The sequence below is a fragment of the Lagopus muta genome, chromosome 30 (genome assembly GCF_023343835.1).
Source record: "Lagopus muta isolate bLagMut1 chromosome 30, bLagMut1 primary, whole genome shotgun sequence".
Taxonomy (NCBI): domain Eukaryota; kingdom Metazoa; phylum Chordata; class Aves; order Galliformes; family Phasianidae; genus Lagopus; species Lagopus muta.
Genome location: NC_064462.1, coordinates 1,887,907 through 1,912,406, shown reverse-complemented (window position 1 = coordinate 1,912,406; position 24,500 = coordinate 1,887,907). Strand labels below are relative to the sequence as shown.

Genomic DNA, 24,500 nt, shown 5'->3' with positions numbered 1-24,500 from the left:
CCATAGCGTTCCATAGCCACCCCATAGTGCCCCATATCTGCCCCATACTGCCCCATAGCACCCCATAGCCACCCTATAGTGCCCCATAACCACCCCATAGTGCCTCACAGCACCCCATAACCACCCCATAGTGCCCCATATCTGCCTGATAGTGCCCCACAACACCCCATAGCCACCCCATAGCGTCCCATAACCACCCCATAGCCACCCCATAGTGCCTCACAACACCCCATAGCCACCCCATAGTGCCCCATAGTGCCTCACAGCACCCCATAGCCACCCCATAGTGCTTCACAGCACCCCATAGCCACCCCATAGTGCCCCACAGCCACTCCATAGCACCCCATAGCACCCCATAGCCACCCCATAGCGCCCCACAGCCACCCCATAGCACCCCATAGCCACCCCATAGCGCCCCATAGCCACCCCATAGCCACCCCACAGCGCCCCCCATCTCACCAGGAAGGGGGGGGGCACATTGAGCAGCCTGCCGTCCTCCCCAATGATGCTGAGCAATGGCAGCTGGTGCCGCTGCCCCATAGCGCCCCATAGCCGCCCCCATAGTGCCTCATATCTGCCCCATAGCGCCCCACAGCACCCCATAGCAACCCCATAGCGCCCCATAGCCACCCCATAGTGCCCCATAGCCACCCCATAGCGCCCCATATCCACCCCACAGCAGCCCACAGCCACCCCATAGTACCCCATATCTGCCCCACAGCACCCCATACCCACCCCATAGTGCCCCCATAGCCACCCCATGGTGCCCCACAGCACCCCACAGTGCCCCATAACCATCCCATAACCACCCCATAGCCACCCTATAGTGCCCCATATCTGCCTGATAGTGCCCCATAGCACCCCATAACCATCCCATAGGGCCTTACAGCACCCCATAGCCACCCATAGCCACCCCATAGTGCCCCATAACCACCCCATAGCCACCCCACAGCACCCCATAGCGCCCCATAGCCACCCCATAGCCGCCCCATAGCGTCCCACAGCTCCCTATAGCCACCCTATAGTGCCCCATAACCACCTCATACCCCACAGTGCCTCACAGCACCCCATAGCCACCCAATAGTGCCCCATAACCACCCCATAGCGCCCCATAACCACCCCATAGCGCCCCATAGCCACCCCATAGTGCCTCACAGCACCCCATAGCCACCCCATAGCGCCCCATATCCACCACATAGCGCCCCATAGCCACCCCATAGTGCCCAGCAGCAACCCCACAGCACCCCATAGTGCCCCATAGCACCTCACAGCACCCCATAGCGCCCCACAGTGCCCCATAGCCGCCCCATAGTGCCCCACAGCACCCCATAGTGCCCCATAGCCACCCCATAACACCCCATAGCCACCCTATAGTGCCCCATAACTGCCCCATAGTGCCTCACAGCACCCCATAGCCACCCCATAGCCACCCCATAACACCCCATAGCCACCCTATAGTGCCCCATAACTGCCTGATAGTGCCCCACAGCACCCCATAACCACCCTATAGTGCCCCATATCTGCCCCATAGTGCCTCACAGCACCCCATAGCCACCCCATAGCCACCCCATAGTGCCCCAAATCCGCCCCATAGTGCCTCACAGTACCCCATAGGCACCCCATAGTGCCCCATAGCTCCCCATAGCCACCCCATAGTGCCCCATATTCACCCCATAGCGCCCCATAGCCACCCCATAGTGCCCCACAGCCACCCCATAGAGCCCCATAGCCACCCCATAGCCGCCCCATAGCGTCCCACAGCTCCCTATAGCCACCCCATAGCGCCCCATATCCACCGCATAGCGCCCCATAGCCACCCCATAGTGCCCAGCAGCAACCCCACAGCACCCCATAGTGCCCCATAGCACCTCACAGCACCCCATAGCGCCCCACAGTGCCCCATAGCCGCCCCATAGTGCCCCACAGCACCCCATAGTGCCCCATAGCCACCCCCGTAACACCCCATAGCCACCCTATAGTGCCCCATAACTGCCCCATAGTGCCTCACAGCACCCCATAGCCACCCCATAGCGCCCCATATCCACCCCATAGTGCCCCATAGCCACACCATAGCGCCCCATATCCACCCCATAGTGCCCCATATCCACCCTATAGTGCCCCATAACAACCCCATAGTGCCCCGCAACACCCCATAGCCACCCCATAGCGTCCCATAACCACCCCATAGCGCCCCATATCTGCCCCATAGCACCCCATAGCCACCCTATAGCGCCCCATATCTGCCCCATACAGCCCCACAGCACCCCATAGTGCTCCATAGCCGCCCCATAACCACCCCATAGCCACCCCATAGTGCCCCATATCTGCCCCACACAGCCCTATAGCCACCCCATAGTGCCTCACATCACCCCACAGCCACCCCATAGTGCCCCAAATCCACCACATAGTGCCTCACAGCACCCCATAGCCACCCCATAGTGCCCCAAATCCACCCCATAGTGCCTCACAGCACCCCATAGCCACCCCATAGCGCCCCATAGCACCCCATAGTGACTCATATCTGCCCCATAGTGCCCAGCAGCAACCCCACAGCACCCCACAGTGCCCCATATCTGCCCCATAGCGCCTCAGAGCAGCCCATAGCGCCCCACAGCGCCCCATAGCCACCCCCATAGCGCCCCATAGCACCCCATAGTGCCCCATAGCCACACCATAACATCCCATAGCCACCCTATAGTGCCCCTTATCTGCCCCATAGTGCTTCACAGCACCCCATAGCCACCCCATAGCACCCCATATCGGCCCCATAGTGCCTCAGAGCACCCCATAGCCACCCTGTAGTGCCCCACAGCACCCCATAGCCACCCCATAGTGCCCCATATCTGCCCCATAGTGCCCCATAGCCACCCCATAGCGCCCCATATCTGCCTGATAGTGCCCCACAGCACCCCATAGCCACTCCATAGTGCCCCATAACCACCCCATAACACCCCATAGCCACCCTATAGTGCCCCATATCTGCCTGATAGTGCCCCACAGCACCCCATAGGCACCCCATAGCACCCCATATCTGCCCCATAGTGCCCCATAGCCACCCCATAGTGCCCCATATCCACCCCATAGTGCCCCATAGCCACCCCATAGCGCCCCATATCCACCTCATAGTGCCCCATATCTGCCCCATAGTGCCTCACAGCACCCCATAGCCACCCCACAGTGCCCCACAACACCATATAGCCACCCCACAGTGCCCCATGTCTGCCCCATAGTGCCCCACAGCGCCCCATAGCCACCCCATAGCACCCCATAGCCACCCCATAGCACCCCACGGCACCCCATAGCCACCCCACAGCACCCCATAGCCACCCCACAGTGCCCCATAGCCGCCCCATAGCCACCCCATAGTGCCCCAAATCCACCCCATTATGCCTCACATCACCCCATAGCCACCCCATAGTGCCCCATATCTGCCCCATAGCGCCCCACAGCACCCCATAGTCACCCCATAGTGCCCCAAATCCGCCCTATAGTGCCTCACATCACCCCATAGCCACCCCATAGTGCCCCATATCTGCCCCATACAGCCCCACAGCACCCCATAGCCACCCCATAGCCTCCCTGTAGCACCCCATAGCCACCCTATAGTGCCCCCACAGCCACCCCATAGCACCCCATAGCCACCCCATAGCGCCCCACAGCCACCCCATAGTGCCCCATAGCGCCCCACAGCGCCCCCCATCTCACCAGGAAGGGGGGGGGCACGTTGAGCAGCCTGCCGTCCTCCCCCAATGATGCTGAGCAATGGCAGCTGGTGCCGCTGCCCCCATAGCGCCCCATAGCCGCCCCATAGTGCCTCAAATCTGCCCCATAGCGCCCCATAGCCGCCCCATAGCCACCCCATAGTTGCCTCATATCTGCCCCATAGCGCCCCACAGCACCCCATAGCAACGCCATAGCGCCCCATAGCCACCCCATAGTGCCCAGCAGCAACCCCACAGCACCCCATAGTGCCCCATATCTGCCCCATAGCGCCTCATAGCACCCCATAGTGCCCCATAGCCACCCCATAGCCACCCTATAGTGCCCCATATCTCCCTGGTAGTGCCCCACAGCACCCCATAACCACCCCATAGGGCCTCACAGCACCCCACAGACACCCCATAGTGCCCCATATCTGCCCCCATACTGCCCCACAGCGCCCCATAGCCACCCTATAGTGCCCCATAACCACCTCATACCCCACAGTGCCTCAGAGCACCCCATAGCCACCCCATAGTGCCCCACAGCCACCCCATAGCCACCCCATAGTCACCCCATAGTGCCCCATAGCCGCCCCATAGCCACCCCATAGCGCCCCACAGCGCCCCCCATCTCACCAGGAAGGGGGGGGGCACGTTGAGCAGCCTGCCGTCCTCCCCAATGATGCTGAGCAATGGCAGCTGGTGCCGCTGCCCCCACATCGAAGTCGGTGGCGTCGTGGGCCGGGGTCACCTTCACCGCTCCTGGGGGGGGGGGGGGGGGAAGGGGGGCAGATCAGGGACCCCCACCCACCCCCCTCCCTAAGCTCCGCCCACTTCTATTCCAACCAATCACCAAGCTCTGCCCGCTCCTGGCCCCGCCCCCCCCAGCACCCTTTCTTTCTGTAAGCTCCACCCCTTTCCAATCCCCGCCCCCACCCCCTATAAGCCCCTCCCACCCCTAAGATCCACTCCTTCCTAAGCTCCGCCCACACTCCTATTCCAACCAATCTCCAAGCTCCACCCGCTCCTGGCCCCGCCCCCCCACGGCGACCCTCCCTTCATTAAGCTCCGCCCCTTTCGGAGCCCTATCGGCTTCTGACCCGCCCACTCTCCAAGCCCCGCCCCCCACCCCTATAAGCCCCTCCCACCCCTAAGATCCACCCCTTCCGAAGCTCCGACTTCTATTCCAACCAATCTGCAAGCTCTGTCCGCTTCTGGCCCCACCCACACCCCACCCCACCCTTCCGGAAGCTCCGCCCCTTTCGGAGCCCTGCCCACTTTCCAAGCCCCGCCCCCACCCCTATAAGCCCCTCCTACTCCCAAGCTCCACCCCTTCCAAAGCCCCACCCACTTCAATTCCAACCAATCTCCAAGCTCTGCCCGCTCCTGGCCCCGCCCCCCCACCGCACCCCACCATTCAGTAAGCTCCGCCCCTTTCTGAGCCCTGCCCGCTTTCCAAGCCCCGCCCCCACCCCTATAAGCCCCTCCCACACCCAAGCTCCACCCCTTCCTAAGCTCCGCCCACTTTTATTCCCACCAATCTGCAAGCTCTGCCCGCTTCTGCCCCCCTGCACCCCCTTCCCTTCATAAGCCCCCGCCCCTTTTAGAGCCCTGCCCGCTTTCCAAAGCCCCGCCCCCCACCCCTATAAGCCCCTCCCACCCCCCAAGCTCCACCCCTCCCTAAGCTCCACCCACTTCTATTCCAACCAATCTGCAAGCTCTGCCCCGCTTCTGGCCCCGCCCACATTGCAACCCTCCCTTCTGTAAGCTCCGCCCCTTGCAGAGCCCCTTCTGCTTTCCAAGCACCACCCCCACCCCTATAAGCCCCTCCCACCCCTAAGCTCCACCCCTTCCTAAGGTCCGCCCACTTCTATTCCAACCAATCTCCAAGCTCCAGCCGCTCCTGGCCCCGCCCCCCCCACGGCGACCCTCCCTTCATTAAGCTCCGCCCCTTTCGGAGCCCTACCGGCTTTTGACCCGCCCACTTTCCAAGCCCCGCCCCCGCCCCTATAAGCCCCTCCCACCCCTAAGATCCACCCCTTCCTAAGCTCCGCCCACTTCTATTCCAACCAATCTGCAAGCTTTGCCTGTTTCTGGCCCCGCCCACACCATAACCCACCTTTCTGTAAGCTCCGCCCCTTTCAGAGCCCCGCCCACTTTCCAAGCCCCGCCCCCACCCCTAATAAGCCCCTCCCACCACCAAGCTCCACACCCTTCCTAAGCTCCGCCCACTCCTATTCCAACCAATCTGCAAGCTCTGCCCGCTTCTGGCCCCGCCCACACCACAACCCACCCTTTAGTAAGCTCCGCCCCTTTCAGAGCCACGCACACTTTCCAAGCCCCGCCCCCCACCCCTATAAGCCCCTCCCACCCCCAAGCTCCACCCCTTCCTAAGCTCCGCCCACTTCTATTCCAACCAATCTGCAAGCTCTGCCCGCTTCTGGCCCCGCCCACAACATAACCAGCCCTTCCTTAAGCTCCGCCCCTTCCTGAGCCCCATCTGCTTCTGACTCGTTCGCTTTCCAAGCCCCGCCCCCACCCCTATAAGCCCCTCCTACCCCCAAGCTCCACCCCTTCCGAAGCTCCGCCCACTTCTATTCCAACCAATCACCAAGCTCTGCCCGCTTCTGGCCCCACCCACAACGCACCCCTTCCCTTCTGTAAGCTCCGCCCCTTTGAGAGCCCCACTCGCTTTCCAAGCCCCGCCCCCACCCCTATAAGCCCCTCCCACTCGCAAGCTCCACCCCTTCCTAAGCTCCGCCCACTTTTATTCCCACCAATCTGCAAGCTCCACCCCCTTCTGCCCCCTCGCACCCCTTCCTTTCATAAGCCCCGCCCCTATTAGAGCCCCGCCTGCTTTCCAAGCCCCGCCCCCACCCCTATAAGCTCCTCCCACCCCTAAGATCCACCTCTTCCTAAGCTCCACCCACTTCTATTTCAACCAATCTCCAAGCTCTGCCCGCTTCAGGCCCCGTCCCCCCCCAGCACCCCTTCCTTCCGTAAGCTCCGCCCCTTTCAGTGCCATGCCTGCTTTCCAAACCCCGCCCCCACCCCTATAAGCCCCTCCCACCACCAAGCTCCACCCCTTCCAAAGCCCCACCCACTTCTATTCCAACCAATCTGCAAGCTCCGCCCGCTTCTGCCCGCCCCGCACCCCTTCCTTTCATAAGCTCCGCCCCTTTTAGAGCCCTGCCCGCTTTCCAAGCCCCGCCCCCCACCCCTATAAGCCCCTCCCACCCCTAAGATCCACCCCTTCCGAAGCTCCGCCCACTTCTATTCCAACCAATCTGCAAGCTCTGCTGGTTTCTGGCCCCACCCCCCCACCGCACCCCATTATTCAGGAAGCTCCGCCCCTTCCTGAGCCCCGCCTGCTTTCCAAGCCCCGCCCCCACCCCTAATAAGCCCCTCTCACCCCCAAGCTCCACCCCTTCCTAAGCTCCACCCACTTCAATTCCAACCAATCGCCAAGCTCCGCCCGCTCCTGGCCCCGCCCCCCACCGCACCCCACCATTCAGTAAGCTCCGCCCCTTCCTGAGCCCCGCCTGCTTTCCAAGCCCCGCCCCCACCCCCTATAAGCCCCTCCCACCCCCAAGCTCCACCCCTTCCTAAGCTCCACCCACTTCTATTCCAACCAATCTGCAAGCTCTGCCCGCTTCTGGCCCCGCCCACAACATAACCAGCCCTTCCTTAAGCTCCGCCCCTTCCTGAGCCCCATCTGCTTCTGACTCATTCGCTTTCCAAGCCCCGCCCCCACCCCTATAAGCCCCTCCCACCCCCAAGCTCCACCCCTTCCGAAGCTCCGCCCACTTCTATTCCAACCAATCTGCAAGCTCTGCCCGCTTCTAGCCACGCCCCTCTTTAAGCTCCGCCCCTTTCCACACCTCCTTCACTCCAGGCCTCACCCTCCCCATTTAAGCCACGCCCCCTTTTGCTACCACCCCTTTTAAGCTCCTCCCACTTCTAGCCACGCCCCCTTTCCCTCCCACCCTCTCCAAGCCCCGCCTCTTTTCCAAGCCCCATCCCTATAAGCCCCCGCCCCTTGCCATGCTCCACACCCCACTATAGGCCCCCGCCCACCTCAGGACACACCCACCTTTAAGCTCCGCCCCTCCTGAGCCCCGCCCCTTTATAAACCCAGCCTGCTTTTGCTTCCAGTCGACTCAAAGCTCCTCCCACTTCTGGCTCCGCCCATTTTAAAGCCCCGCCCCTTTCCACACCTTCCCCACTCCAGGCCTCACCCTGCCCATTTAAGCCACGCCCCCTTTTGCTACCACCCCTTTTAAGCTCCTCCCACTTTTAGCCACGCCCCCTTTCCCTCCCACCCTCTCCAAGCCCCGCCTCTTTTCCAAGCCCCATCCCTATAAGCTCCGCCCCTTGCCATGCTCCACACCCTCTATAAGCCCCGCCCACTTCAGGACACACCCACCTTTAAGCTCCGCCCCCTCCTAAGCCCCGCCCCTTTACAAACCCAGCCTGCTTTTGCTTCCAGCCGACTCAAAGCTCCTCCCACCTCTGGCTCCGCCCATTTTAAGCTCCGCCCCCTTTCCACACCTCCTTCACTCCAGGCCTCACCCTCCCCATTTAAGCCACGCCCCCTTTTGCTACCACCCCCTTTAAGCTCCTCCCACTTCTAGCCACGCCCCCTTTCCCTCCCACCCTCTCCAAGCCCCGCCTCTTTCCCAAGCCCCATCCCTATAAGCTCCGCCCCTTGCCATGCTCCACACCCCTCTATAAGCCCCGCCCACTTCAGGACACACCCCACCTTTAAGCCCCGCCCCTCCTAAACCCCGCCCCTTTATAAACCCCTTTATAAGCCTGCTTTGGCTTCCAGCCAACTCAAAGCTCCTCCCACCTCTGGCTCCGCCCATTTCAAGCCCCGCCCCTCTTTAAGCTCCGCCCTTTTCCACACCTTCCCCACTCCAGGCCTCACCCTCCCCATTTAAGCCACGCCCACTTTTGCTACCACCCCCTTTTAAGCTCCTCCCACTTTTAGCCACGCCCCCTTTCCCTCCCACCCTCTCCAAGCCCCGCCTCTTTCCCAAGCCCCGCCTCTTTTCCAAGCCCCATCCCTCTAAGCCCCGCCCCTTGCCAAGCTCCGCACCCCTCTATAAGCCCCGCCCACTTCAGGACACACCCACCTTTAAGCTCCGCCCCTCCTAAACCCCGCCCCTTTACAAACCCTGCCTGCTTTTGCTTCCGGCCGACCCAAAGCTCCTCCCACCTCTGGCTCCGCCCATTTCAAGCCCCGCCCCTCTTTAAGCTCCACCCCTTTCCACACCTTCCCCACTCCAGGCCTCACCCTCCCCATTTAAGCCACACCCCCTTTTCCTACCACCCCTTTTAAGCTCCTCCCACTTCTAGCCACGCCCCCTTTCCCCCCCCACCCTCTCCAAGCCCCGCCCCTTTTCCAAGCCCCGCCCCACTTCAAACCCCGCCCATTTCCAAACCCTAATTCACACACGGCTCCGCCCCTCTCCAAGCCCCGCCCCTTCCCCTAGCCCCGCCCCGTTTATGCCCCGCCCCTTTCCTAAGCCCCGCCCCCTCACCGGTTCCAAACTGGGGGTCGACGAAGGCGTCCATGATGATTGGCAGGCTCTGCCCGGTGAACGGGTGCACCACGCGCCGACCAATCAGGTGCTGGGAGCGGGGCAACGCTGTCAGCCATTGGCCACGCCCTCACCCCGCACCCGGAAGTCCCGCCCATCGCTCCTGCCCTCGCCCCCTCATCCCTTACCTCATTAGGGTAATGAATGGTGGTAATTAATGGTGGTAATTAATGGGGATCTGTGGGTCAGCCCTATAGAGAGTCACCAAGAGGCCATGGGATCTATGGGATCTATGGGTCACTATAGGATCTATGGGGCCCTATGGGATCTATGGGTCACTATAGGATCTATGGGGCCCTATGGGATCTATGGGGCCCTATGGGATCTATGGGTCACTATAGGATCTATGGGGCTCTATGGGATCTATGGGTCACTATAGGATCTATGGGGCCCTATGGGATCTATGGGGCTCTATGGGATCTATGGGTCACTACAGGATCTATGGAGCTCTATGGGATCTATGGGATCTGTGGGATCTATGGGGCCCTATGGGATCTATGGGTTGCTATAGGATCTATGGGGCCCGATGGGATCTATGGGTCGCTATAGGATCTATGGGGCCCTATGGGATCTATGGGGCCCTATGGGATCTATGGGGCTCTATGGGATCTATGGGGCCCTATGGGATCTATGGGTCGCTATAGGATCTATGGGGCCCGATGGGATCTATGGAGCTCTATGGGATCAATTGGTCGCTATAGGATCTATGGGGCCCGATGGGATCTATGGGTCGCTATAGGATCTATGGGGCCCGATGGGATCTATGGGTCGCTATAGGATCTATGGGGCCCTATGGGATCTATGGGGCCCTATGGGATCTATGGGGCTCTATGGGATCTATGGGGCCCTATGGGATCTATGGGTCGCTATAGGATCTATGGGGCCCGATGGGATCTATGGAGCTCTATGGGATCAATTGGTCGCTATAGGATCTATGGGGCCCGATGGGATCTATGGGTCGCTATAGGATCTATGGGGCTCTATGGGATCTATGGGGCTCTATGGGATCTATGGGTCACTACAGGATCTATGGAGCTCTATGGGACCTATGGGATCTATGGGATCTATGGGATCTATGGGTCCCTATGGGATCTATGGGGCTCTATGGGATCTATGAGTTGCTATAGGATCTATGGGGCCCGATGGGATCTATGGGTCGCTATAGGATCTATGGGGCCCTATGGGATCTATGGAGCTCTATGGGATCAATGGGTCGCTATAGGATCTATGGGGCCCGATGGGATCTATGGGTCGCTATAGGATCTATGGGGCTCGATGGGATCTATGGGGCTCTATGGGATCTATGGGTCACTACAGGATCTATGGAGCTCTATGGGACCTATGGGATCTATGAGTTGCTATAGGATCTATGGGGCCCGACGGGATCTATGGGTCGCTATAGGATCTATGGGGCCCTATGGGATCTATGGGGCTCTATGGGATCTATGGGGCTCTATGGGATCTATGGGGCTCTATGGGATCTATGGGTCGCTATGGGATCTATGGGTCGCTATAGGATCTATGGGGCCCTATGGGATCTATGGAGCTCTATGGGATCAATTGGTCGCTATAGGATCTATGGGGCCCGATGGGATCTATGGGTCGCTATAGGATCTATGGGGCTCTATGGGATCTATGGGGCTCTATGGGATCAATGGGTCACTACAGGATCTATGGAGCTCTATGGGACCTATGGGACCTATGGGATCTATGGGATCTATGGGGCCCTATGGGATCTATGGGGCTCTATGGGATCTATGGGGCTCTATGGGATCTATGGGTTGTTATGGGATCTATGGGGCTCTATGGGATCTATGGGATCTATGGGTTGCTATAGGACCTATGGGGCTCTATGGGATCTATGGGGCTCTATGGGATCTATGGGTCGCTATGGGACTCAATGGGGCTCTATGGGATCTATGGGTCGCTATAGGATCTATGGGGCTCTATGAGATCTATGGGGCTCTATGGGATCTGTGGGTTGCTATAGGATCTATGGGGCTCTATGCGATCTATGGGTCGCTGTAGGAGCTATGGGTCGCTGTAGGATCTATGGGGCCCTATGGGATCTATGGAGCTCTATGGGATCTATGGGGCTCTATGGGATCTATGGGTCGCTGTAGGATCTGTGGGGCTCTATGGGATCTATGGGGCTCCATGGGATCTATGGGGCTCTATGAGATCTATGTGGCTCTATAGGATATATGTGGCTCTATAGGATCTATGGGTCGCTACCGGATCTATGGAGCCCTATGGGATCTATGAGTCCTTACAGAATCTATGGGTCCCTATGGGACCTATGGGTCCCCCTATGAGTCCCTATGGGATCTATGGATCTCTATGGGATCTATGGGTCCTTATGAAATCTATGGTCCCGATGGGATCTATGGGTCTCCATGGAATCTATGGATCTCTATGGTAACTATGGGTCCCTCTGTGGGTCCCTCTGTGGGTCCCTATGGGTCCTTATGGAATCTATGGATCACTATGGGATCTATGGGTCCCTCTGTGGGTCCCTATGGGTCCCCCTACAAGTCCCTATGGGATCTATGGATTTCTATGGGATCTATGGGTCCTTACGGAATCTATGGGTCCCTATGGGAACTATGGGTCTCTATGGGATATATGGATCTCTATGGAATCTATGGGTCCCTCTGTGGGTCTCTATGGGGTCCTTATGGAATCTATGGATCACTATGGGATCTATGGGTCCCTCTGTGGGTCCCTATGGGTCCCCCTACAAGTCCCTATGGGATCTATGGATCTCTATGGGATCTATGGGTCCTTACGGAATCTATGGGTCCCTATGGGAACTATGGGTCTCTATGGGATATATGGATCTCTATGGAATCTATGGGTCCCTCTGTGGGTCTCTATGGGTCCTTATGGAATCTATGGATCACTATGGGATCTATGGGTCCCTCTGTGGGTCCCTATGGGTCCCCCTACAAGTCCCTATGGGATCTATGGATCTCTATGGGATCTATGGGTCCTTACGGAATCTATGGGTCCCTATGGGAACTATGGGTCTCTATGGGATATATGGATCTCTATGGAATCTATGGGTCCCTCTGTGGGTCTCTATGGGTCCTTATGGAATCTATGGATCACTATGGGATCTATGGGTCCCTCTGTGGGTCCCTATGGGTCCCCCCTACAAGTCCCTATGGGATCTATGGATCTCTATGGGATCTATGGGTCCTTACGGAATCTATGGGTCCCTATGGGAACTATGGGTCTCTATGGGATATATGGATCTCTATGGAATCTATGGGTCCCTCTGTGGGTCTCTATGGGTCCTTATGGAATCTATGGATCACTATGGGATCTATGGGTCCCTCTGTGGGTCCCTATGGGTCCCCGTATGAGTCCCTATGGGATCTATGGGTCCCTATGGGATCTACGTGTCCTTATGGGATCTATGGGGCTCTATGGGATCTATGGTTCCCTATGGGATCTATGGGTCCCTATGGGATCTATGGGGCTCTATGGGATCTATGGGGCTCTATGGGATCTATGGGTTGCTATAGGATCTATGGGTCCCTATGGGATCTATGGGTCGCTATGGGATCTATGGGTCCCTATGGGATCTATGGCTCCCACCACAGAAGCATCACCCCCCCATCCCCCCGGAAGTCGTGCCTTCAGCCCACCCAAAACCCCGCCCCTCCCGGAAGTCCCGCCCCTTCTCCCCCACCGGAAGTCCCACCCCTTCCCCCCGGAAGTCCCGCCCACCTGGTAGCGGGGGTCGTCGGGATGCACGGCGACGGGCGGCGTCCCCCAGCATGGTTTCCGGCCGCGTGGTGGCCACCACCAGCTCCGAACCGGGCCCTGTGTGGGGTACGGCCTGGATGCCGCTGTGCTGCCCCATAGCGCCTCTGTGCCGCCCCATAGCGCCTCATAGCGCCACTGTGCCGCCCCATAGCACGTCTGTGCCGCCCCCATAGCGCCCCATAGCACCTCTGTGCTGCCCCATAGCGCCTCTGTGCTGCCCCATAGCGCCCCACAGCGCCTCTGTGCTGCCCCATAGCGCCTCTGTGCCACCCCATAGCGCCCCACAGCGCCTCTCTGCTGGCCCATAGCGCCCCATAGCGCCTCTGTGCCGCTCCATAGCGCCTTTGTGCTGCCCCATAGCGCCTCTGTGCTGCCCCATAGCGCCCCATAGCGCCTTTGTGCTGCCCCATAGCGCCTCTGTGCTGCCCCATAGAGCCCCATAGCGCCTCTGCGCTACCCCCATAGCGCTGCTGTGCCGCCCCATAGCACCTCTGTGCTGCCCCATAGCGCAACTATGCCGGCCCATAGCGCCTCATAGCGCCACTGTGCCGCCCCATAGCGCATCTGTGCTGCCCCATAGCGCCCCATAGCACCTCTGTGCTGCCCCATAGCGCCTCTGTGCTGCCCCATAGCGCCCCATAGCGCCTTTGTGCTGCCCCATAGCGCCTCTGTGCCGCCCCATAGCACCCCCACAGCGCCTCTGTGCCGCTCCATAGCACCTTTGTGCTGCCCCACAGCGCCTCTGTGCTGCCCCATAGCGCCCCATAGCGCCTTTGTGCTGCCCCATAGCGCCTCTGTGCTGCCCCATAGCGCAACTATGCTGGCCCATAGCGCCCCATAGCACCTTTGTGCTGCCCCACAGCGCCTCTGTGCTGCCCCATAGCGCCCCATAGCGCCTTTGTGCTGCCCCACAGCGCCTCTGTGCTGCCCCATAGCGCAACTATGCTGGCCCATAGCGCCCCATAGCGCCTCTGTGCCACCCCATAGCGCCTCATAGCGCCACTGTGCCGCCCCATAGCGCCTCTGTGCTGCCCCATAGCGCCCCATAGCGCCTTTGTGCTGCCCCATAGCGCCTCTGTGCTGCCCCATAGAGCCCCATAGCGCCTCTGCGCTACCCCATAGCGCTGCTGTGCCGCCCCATAGCACCTCTGTGCTGCCCCATAGCGCAACTATGCCGGCCCATAGCGCCTCATAGCGCCACTGTGCCGCCCCATAGCGCATCTGTGCTGCCCCATAGCGCCCCATAGCACCTCTGTGCTGCCCCATAGCGCCTCTGTGCTGCCCCATAGCGCCCCATAGCGCCTTTGTGCTGCCCCATAGCGCCTCTGTGCCGCCCCATAGCACCCCACAGCGCCTCTGTGCCGCTCCATAGCACCTTTGTGCTGCCCCCACAGCGCCTCTGTGCTGCCCCATAGCGCAACTATGCTGGCCCATAGCGCCCCATAGCGCCTCTGTGCCACCCCATAGCGCCCCATAGCGCCTCTGTGCCGCCCCACAGCGCCTCTGTGCTGCCCCATAGCGCAACTATGCTGGCCCATAGCGCCCCATAGCGCCTCTGTGCCACCCCATAGCGCCTCATAGCGCCTCTGTGCCGCCCCACAGCGCCTCTGTGCTGCACCATAGCGCAACTATGCTGGCCCATAGCGCCCCATAGCGCCTCTGTGCCGCCCCATAGCGCCTTTGTGCTGCCCCATAGCGCCTCTGTGCCGCCCCATAGCGCCTCATAGCGCCACTGTGCCGCCCCATAGCACGTCTGTGCTGCCCCATAGTGCCCCATAGCACCTGTGCTGCCCCACAGCGCCTCTGTGCTGCCCCATAGCGCCTCTGTGCCGCTCCATAGCGCCTTTGTGCTGCCCCATAGCGCCTCTGTGCCACCCCATAGCGCCCCATAGCGCCTCTGTGCCGCCCCACAGCGCCTCTGTGCTGCCCCATAGCGCAACTATGCTGGCCCATAGCGCCCCATAGCGCCTCTGTGCTGCCCCATAGCGCCCCCATAGCGCCTTTGTGCTGCCCCATAGCGCCTCTGTGCCGCCCCATAGCGCCTCATAGTGCCACTGTGCCACCCCATAGCGCATCTGTGCTGCCCCATAGCGCCCCATAGCACCTCTGTGCTGCCCCATAGCGCCTCTGTGCTGCCCCATAGCGCCTTTGTGCTGCCCCATAGCGCATCTGTGCTGCCCCATAGCGCCTCTGTGCCTGCCCCATAGCGCCCCATAGCGCCTCTGTGCCACCCCATAGCGCCTCATAGCGCCACTGTGCCGCCCCATAGCGCCTCTGTGCGCTGCCCCATAGCGCCCCATAGCGCCTCTGTGCCACCCCATAGCGCCTCATAGCGCCACTGTGCCGCCCCATAGCTCCTCTGTGCCGCTCCATAGCGCCTTTGTGCTGCCCCATAGCGCCTTTGTGCCGCCCCATAGCTCCTCTGTGCCGCTCCATAGCACCTCTGTGCTGCCCCATAGCGCAACTATGCTGGCCCATAGCGCCCCATAGCGCCTCTGTGCCGCCCCATAGCGCCTCTGTGCCGCCCCATAGCGCCTCATAGTGCCTCTGTGCCACCCCATAGCACCTCTGTGCTGCCCCATAGCGCCTTTGTGCTGCCCCATAGCGCCTCTGTGCCGCCCCATAGCGCCCCATAGCGCCTCTGTGCCGCCCCACAGCGCCTCTGCGCCGCTCCATAGCGCCTTTGTGCTGCCCCATAGCGCCTCTGTGCCTGCCCCATAGCGCCCCATAGCGCCTCTGTGCCACCCCATAGCGCCTCATAGCGCCACTGTGCCGCCCCATAGCTCCTCTGTGCCGCTCCATAGCGCCTTTGTGCTGCCCCATAGCGCCTTTGTGCCGCCCCATAGCTCCTCTGTGCCGCTCCATAGCACCTCTGTGCTGCCCCATAGCGCAACTATGCTGGCCCATAGCGCCCCATAGCGCCTCTGTGCCGCCCCATAGCGCCTCTGTGCCGCCCCATAGCGCCTCATAGTGCCTCTGTGCCACCCCATAGCACCTCTGTGCTGCCCCATAGCGCCTTTGTGCTGCCCCATAGCGCCTCTGTGCCGCCCCATAGCGCCCCATAGCGCCTCTGTGCCGCCCCATAGCGCCTCTGCGCCGCTCCATAGCGCCTTTGTGCTGCCCCATAGCGCCTCTGTGCCTGCCCCATAGCGCCCCATAGCACCTCTGTGCCGCCCCACAGCGCCTCTGTGCCGCCCCATAGCGCCTCTGTGCTGCCCCATAGCGCCCCATAGTGCCTCTGTGCCGCCCCATAGCGCCTCTGTGCCGCTCCATAGCGCCTTTGTGCTGCCCCATAGCGCCTCTGTGCCACCCCATAGCGCCCCATAGCGCCTCTGTGCCGCCCCATAGCGCCTCTGCGCTGCTCCATAGTGCCTTTGTGCTGCCCCATAGCGCCCTCTGTGCCGACCCCATAGCGCCCCATAGCACCTCTGTGCCGCCCCACAGCGCCTCTGTGCTGCCCCATAGCGCAACTATGCTGGCCCATAGCGCCCCATAGCACCTCTGTGCTGCCCCATAGCGCCTCTGTGCTGCCCCATAGCGCCCCCATAGCGCCTTTGTGCTGCCCCATAGCGCCTCTGTGCCCCTCTGTGCCGCCCCATAGCGCCTCATAGTGCCACTGTGCCACCCCATAGCGCATCTGTGCTGCCCCATAGCGCCCCATAGCACCTCTGTGCTGCCCCATAGCGCCTCTGTGCTGCCCCCATAGCGCCCCATAGCGCCTTTGTGCCGCCCCATAGCGCCTCTGTGCCGCCCCATAGCGCCTCATAGTGCCACTGTGCCGCCCCATAGCGCATCTGTGCTGCCCCATAGCGCCTCTGTGCCTGCCCCATAGCGCCCCATAGCGCCTCTGTGCCACCCCATAGCGCCTCATAGCGCCACTGTGCCGCCCCATAGCGCCTCTGTGCCTGCCCCATAGCGCCCCATAGCGCCTCTGTGCCACCCCCATAGCGCCTCATAGCGCCACTGTGCCGCCCCATAGCTCCTCTGTGCCGCTCCATAGCGCCTTTGTGCTGCCCCATAGCGCCTTTGTGCCGCCCCATAGCTCCTCTGTGCCGCTCCATAGCACCCTCTGTGCTGCCCCATAGCGCAACTATGCTGGCCCATAGCGCCCCATAGCGCCTCTGTGCCGCCCCATAGCGCCTCTGTGCCGCCCCATAGCGCCTCATAGTGCCTCTGTGCCACCCCATAGCACCTCTGTGCTGCCCCATAGCGCCTTTGTGCTGCCCCATAGCGCCTCTGTGCCGCCCCATAGCGCCCCATAGCGCCTCTGTGCCGCCCCATAGCGCCTCTGCGCCGCTCCATAGCGCCTTTGTGCTGCCCCATAGCGCCTCTGTGCCTGCCCCATAGCGCCCCATAGCACCTCTGTGCCGCCCCACACGCCTCTGTGCCGCCCCATAGCGCCTCTGTGCTGCCCCATAGCGCCCCATAGTGCCTCTGTGCCGCCCCATAGCGCCCTCTGTGCCGCTCCATAGCGCCTTTGTGCTGCCCCATAGCGCCTCTGTGCCACCCCATAGCGCCCCATAGCGCCTCTGTGCCGCCCCATAGCGCCCTCTGCGCTGCTCCATAGTGGCCTTTGTGCTGCCCCATAGCGCCTCTGTGCCACCCCATAGCGCCCCATAGCACCTCTGTGCCGCCCCACAGCGCCTCTGTGCTGCCCCATAGCGCAACTATGCTGGCCCATAGCGCCCCATAGCACCTCTGTGCTGCCCCATAGCGCCTCTGTGCTGCCCCATAGCGCCCCATAGCGCCTTTGTGCTGCCCCATAGCGCCTCTGTGCCTGCCCCATAGCGCCTCTGTGCTGCCCCATAGCGCCTCATAGTGCCACTGTGCCACCCCATAGCGCATCTGTGCTGCCCCATAGCGCCCCATAGCACCTCTGTGCTGCCCCATAGCGCCTCTGTGCTGCCCCATAAGCGCCTCTGTGCTGCCCCATAGCGCCCCATAGCGCCTTTGTGCTGCCCCATAGCGCCTCTGTGCCGCCCCATAGCGCCTCATAGCGCCACTGTGCCGCCCCATATCACGTCTGTGCTGCCCCCATAGCACCCCATAGCACCTCTGTGCTGCCCCATAGCGCCTCTGTGCTGCCCCATAGCGCCCCACAGTGCCTCTGTGCCCACCCCCATAGCGCCCCACAGCGCCTGTGTGCCGCCCCACAGCACATCTGTGCTGCCCCATAGCGCACTCCAGCCCCAGCCCCCCCACTGCCCCCAGCCCCACCCGCCCAGCACCCACCCCCCCACCCCCCTCACCCCCCCAGCCCCCCACAGCCCCTCCCCCCAGCCCCCCACCTCCACCCCCCACCCACCCCAGCCCTGCTCCCCCCACTCCCCAGCCCCCCCCACCTCTCCCACCCCCAACCCCCCAGCCCCACATCCCGCCCCCCCAAGCCCCCCCCACCCCATGCCCCCCCCCAGCCCCTAACCCCACCCCCCCCCAGCCCCACACACCCCTCAGCCCCACACCCCCCAGCCCCACTCCCCCCAGCCCCAACCCCACCATCCCAACCCCCCCCAGCCTCCCCAGCCCCACACCCCCCACTCCTCCAGCCCCCCCAGCCCCATGCCTCCCACCCAGCCCCACACCCCCCACCCCCCAGGCCCCCCCAGCCCCACAACACCCCCGCCCCCCCCACCCCCCCCCCCCAGCCCCACACTCCCCCCCAGCCCTTCCCCCCCCCATCCCCCTCGAGCCCCACACTCCCCCAGCCCCACACCCCCCCCCCAGCCCCACACCCCCCCAGCCCTTCCTCCCCCCCATCCCCCCATCCCCCCCCCAGCCCCACACACCCCCCCAGCCCCACATACCCCCAGCCCCAGAGCCCCCAGCCCTTCCCCCCCCATCCCCCCTCCAGCCCCACACCCCCCAGCCCCACATACCCCCCAACCCCAGAGCCCCCAGCCCTTCCCCCCCCCATCCCCCTCCAGCCCCACCCCCCCCAACCCCACACACCCCCTCAGCCCCACACCCCCCAGCCCCAACCCCACCATCCCAACCCCCCCCAGCCTCCCCAGCCCCACACCCCCCCACTCTCCAGCCCCCCCAGCCCCATACCTCCCACCCAGCCCCACACCCCCCCCCCCCCCCCCAGGCCCCCCCCAGCCCCACAACACCCCGCCCCCCCCCCCCCCCAGCCCCACACACACCCCCCCAGCCCCACACCCCCCAGCCCCCACACCCCCCCATCCCCCACACCCCCCCCAGCCCCACACCCCCCTTGCCCCCCCATCCATACCGGCCCCCCTCCAGCGGATAGGCGAAGGCCACCAGGACCCCCAAACTCCACGGGGCTGCTCGTAGCCCGGCACCCGCAGGCAGCGTCCGGCCCCCGCAGCTCCCGCTTCTCCACCTGCGACCCACAGCGACCCATAGCGACCCATAGTGACACATGGAGACCCATAGGGACCCATGGAGACCCATAGGGACCCATAGCGACCCATAGCGACCCATAGCGACCCATAGCAACCCATAGGGACATATGGAGACCCATAGGGGACCCATAGGGACACATGGAGACCCATAGGGACCCATAGCAACCCCATAGGGGACACATAGGGACACATGGAGAGACCCATAGGCCACCCATAGGGACCCATAGGGACACATGGAGACCCATAGCGTCACATAGGGACACATGGAGACCCATAGGGACCCATAGCACCCATGGAGACCCATAGGGACCCATAGAGACCCATAGCGACACATGGAGAGCCATAGTGGACCCATAGGGGACACATAGGGACACATAGAGACCCATGGAGACCCATAGGGACCCATGGAGACCCATAGGGACCCATAGGGACCCATAGAGACCCATAGAGACCCATAGCGACCCATTGAGACCCATAGGGACACATAGGGACCCATAGTGACCCATAGGGAACCACAGGGACACATGGAGACCCATAGGGACCCATAGGGACCCATAGAGACCCATAGGGACACATGGAGACCCATAGGGACACATGGAGACCCATAGGGAACCATAGAGACCCATAGGGACCCCATAGGGACCCACAGGGACACCATGGAGACCCATAGGGACCCATAGAGACCCATAGGGAACCATAGAGACCCATAGGGACCCATAGGGACCCATAGGGACCCATGGAGACCCATAGGGACACATAGGGACCCATAGGGACACATGGAGACCCATAGGGACCCATGGAGACCCATAGGGTCACATGGAGACCCATAGGGACCCATAGGGACACATGGAGACCCCCTCACATCCCCCTTAACCACCCCATAAGCCGCTATATCCCCCCATATCGCCCCATATCCCCCCATATTGCCCCATGTCCCCCCCTAACCACCCCATATCCTCCCCTAATCCCCCCATAACAACCCCATATCCCCCCATATCCCCCCATAATCACCCCATATTGCCCCCATATCCCCCCATATCCCACCATAACCCCCCTATATCCCCTCATACCCCCTCATAACCTCCCCCAACCACCCCATATCCCCCCTAGCCCCCCCCATATCCCCCCCTTAGCCACCCCATATCCCCCCCATATCCCCCCCTTTAGCCCCCCCATATCCCCCCATATTCCCCCCATATCTCCCCCATAACCCCCCCAATATCTCCCCATAACCCGCCCATATGCCCCATAACTCCCCCATAACCCCCCCATATCTCCCCATAACCCCCCCATATCCCCCCCATAACGCCCCCATATTCCCCCCCATATCCCCCCCCAACCACTCCATATCCCCCCCAGCCCCCCATATCCCCCCATATCCACCCCATAACCCCCATATCCCCCCATAACCCCCCCATAACCCCCATATCCCCCGTAACGACCCCCATATCCCCCCCTAACCCCCCCATATCCCCTCATATCCCCCCCCCAGCCCCCCCATACCTCCCCATAACAACCCCATATCCCCCCATAACCACCCCATATCCCCCCATATCCACCCCATAACCCCCATATCCCCCCATAACCCCCCCATAACCCCATATCCCCCGTAACGACCCCTATCCCCCCCTAACCCCCCCATATCCCCTCTATATCCCCCCCCCAGCCCCCCCATACCCTCCCATAACAACCCCATATCCCCCCATAACCACCCCATATCCCCCCATATCCCCCCCTAACCCCCCCATATCCCCCATAACCCCCACATATCTCCCCATACCCACCCCATATCCCCTCATATCCCCCCATAACCACCCGATAACGCCCCCATATTCCCCCATATCCCCCCCCAACCACCCCATATCCCCCCCAAGCCCCCCCATACACCCCCCCATAACAACCCCATATCCCCCATAACAACCCCATATCCCCCCATATGCCCCCATATCCCCCCATATGCCCCCATATCCCCCCCAACCCCCCCCATATCCCCCCCATATCCTTCCATATCTCCCCATATCCCCCCCATATCCCCTCATATCCCCCCATAACCACCCCATATCCCCCCATATCTCCCCATAACTCCCCCAAAACCCCCCCATATCCTTCCATATCTCCTCATATCCCCTCATATCCCCCCATACCCACCCCATATCCCCCATATCTCCCCATACCCACCCCCCTAGCCTCCCCATATCCCCCCCAACTATCCCATATCCCCCCATATCCCCCCCATAACCACCCCATAATCGCCCTATATCCCCCCATAACCCCCCAACCCCCCCCATATCCCCCCCCATATCCTTCCATATCTCCCCATATCCCCCCCATATCCCCTCATATCTCCCCACAACTCCCCCATAACCCCCCCATATCCCCCCATAACGCCCCCATATTCCCCCATATCCCCCCCCAACCACCCCATATCCCCCCTAGCCCCCCCATATCCCACCCAGCCCCCCCATACCCCCCCATAACAACCCCATAACCCCCCATATCCCCACCTAGCCCCCCATATCCCCCCATAACAACCCCATAACCCCCCATATCCCCACCTAGCCCCCCCATATCCCCCATAACAACCCCATATCCCCCATATCCCCCCCTAACCCCCCCCATATCCCTCCCCTAAACCACCCCATATCCCCCTATATCCCCCCATATCCCCTCATATCCCCCCATAACACCCCCATATCCCCCCATAATCCCCCCATACCCCCCCATACCCACCCCATAACCCCCCATACCCCCCCATATGCCCCCTAACCCCACTATATCACCCCATAACCACCCCATATCCCTCGATATCCCCCCCATAACCACCCCATATCCCCCCATATCCCCCCATAACCCCCAAATCCCCCGTAACAACCCCATACCCCCCCCATATCCCCCCCCAACCCTCCCATATCCCCCCCTAACCCCCCCATATCCCCCCCCATATCCCCCCCTAACTCCCCCATATTCCCCCCCATATCCCCCCCTAACCCCCCCATATCCCCCCCCATATCCCCCCCTAACCCCCATATCCCCCCCAACCCCCCCATATCCCCCCCCATATCCCCCCCCAGCCCCCCCATATCCCCCCATATCCACCCCATAACCCCCATATCCCCCATAACCCCCCCATATCCCGCCATATCCCCCATAACCACCCCATAACCCCCATATCCCCCCCATATCTCCCCATAACCACCCCATAACCCCATATCCCCCCCATATCTCCCCATAACCACCCCATAACCCCCCTATATCCCCTCATACCCCCCCAACCACCCATATCCCCCCCTAGCCCCCCCATATCCCACCCAGCCCCCCCATACCCCCCCATAACAACCCCATAACCCCTCATATCCCCACCTAGCCCCCCCCATATCCCCCCATAACAACCCCATATCCCCCCATATCCCCCCTAACCCCCCCATATCCTCCCCTAACCACCCCATATCCCCCTATAACCCCCCATATCCCCTCATATCCCCCCATAACACCCCCATATCCCCCCATATATCCCCCCATACCCCCCCATACCCACCCCATAACCCCCCATACCACCCCCATATCCCCCATATGCCCCCTAACCCCACTATATCACCCCATAACCACCCCATATCCCCCGATATCCCCCCCATAACCACCCCATATCCCCCCATATCCCCCCATAACCCCCCATATCCCCCGTAACGACCCCATAACCACCCCATATCCCCCCGTATCCCCTGTATCCCCCCATAACCACCCCATATCCCCCCATAATCCCCCCATATCTCCCCATACCCAGCCCATATCTCCCCCCAGCCCCCCCATACCCCCCATAACAACCCCATATCCCCCCATATCTCCCCATAACCACCCCATATGCCCCCATATCTACCCATACCCACCCCATAACCCCCCTATATCCCCCCATATCCCCCCCCAGCCCCCCCCATACCCCCCCATACCCACCCCATAAGCCCCCATATCCCCCCATATCCCCCCATAACCCCCCATAACGCCCCCATATACCCCCATATCCCCCCCATAACCACCCCATAACCCCCCCATATCCTTCCAACCACGCCATATACCCCCCAACCCCCCCATAACCCCCCTAGCCCCCCCATATCCTCCCCTAATCCCCCCATAACCCCCCGATATCCCCCCATAATCCCCCCATATCTCCCCATACCCACCCCATATCCCCCCCTAGCCCCCTCATATCCCCCCCTAACCCTCCATATCCCCCCATATCCCCCCCTAACCCACCCCCATATCCCCCCCAAACCTCCCCATATCCCCCCCAACCACCCCCCATATCCCCCACAAACCTCCCCATATCCCCCCCCAACCCCCCATATCCCCCCCAACCCCCCATATCCCCCCCCATATCCCCCCCTAACCACCCCATATCCCCCCCTAACCCCACTATATCACCCCATATCCCCCCCCAACCCCCCCATATCCCACCATATTCCCCCAAACCCCCCCATATCCCCCATAACCCCTCCATATCCCCCCCCAACCCCCCCCATATCCCCCCCATATCCCCCCCCATATCCCCCCCCTAACCCCCCCATATCCCCCCCATATCCCCCCCTAACCCCCCATAACCACCCCATATCCCCCCCTATCCCCCCAATATCCCCCCCTATCCCCCATATCCCCCCCAACCCCCCCCCCTCCTCACCTCGATGTCGGAGATGGCGGATCGCAGAGCGCAGGACCAGTTCACCAGCCTGGTGCTGCGGTAGATGAGCCCCATCTCGTGCAGCCGCACAAACGCCTCCGTCACGGCGCGGCACATTTTCTGCCGGCACACAGGGGCTCAGACCCACACAAACCCCATTGAGACCCCATAGGGACCCTTAAAGACCAATAGGGACCCCTTAGGGACACACAGAGACCCTTAGAGACCAATAGGGACCAATAGGGACCCCAAGAAAGCCATAGGGATCCACAGAGAGCCATAGGGACCATAGGGACCCACAGGGACACATAGGGACCCAACAGACCCCCATAGGGACCAATAGGGGACCAATAGGGACCCATAGGGACCCCCATAGGGACCT

At 61.7% G+C, this 24,500-nt stretch overlaps 1 protein-coding gene across 1 annotated transcript in view; it reads right to left on the bottom strand.

Annotated features, from left to right (window-relative positions):
* The window catches only part of LOC125685974 (valine--tRNA ligase-like), a 128,720-nt gene that overhangs the window by 43,835 nt on the left and 60,385 nt on the right, over window positions 1–24,500 (bottom strand). The window contains 8 exon segments of the mRNA XM_048929507.1: window positions 460–531; window positions 4,411–4,463; window positions 9,248–9,338; window positions 13,043–13,075; window positions 13,077–13,138; window positions 19,318–19,405; window positions 19,407–19,427; window positions 24,119–24,238. Coding sequence (XP_048785464.1) covers window positions 460–531; window positions 4,411–4,463; window positions 9,248–9,338; window positions 13,043–13,075; window positions 13,077–13,138; window positions 19,318–19,405; window positions 19,407–19,427; window positions 24,119–24,238 — 540 coding nt within the window.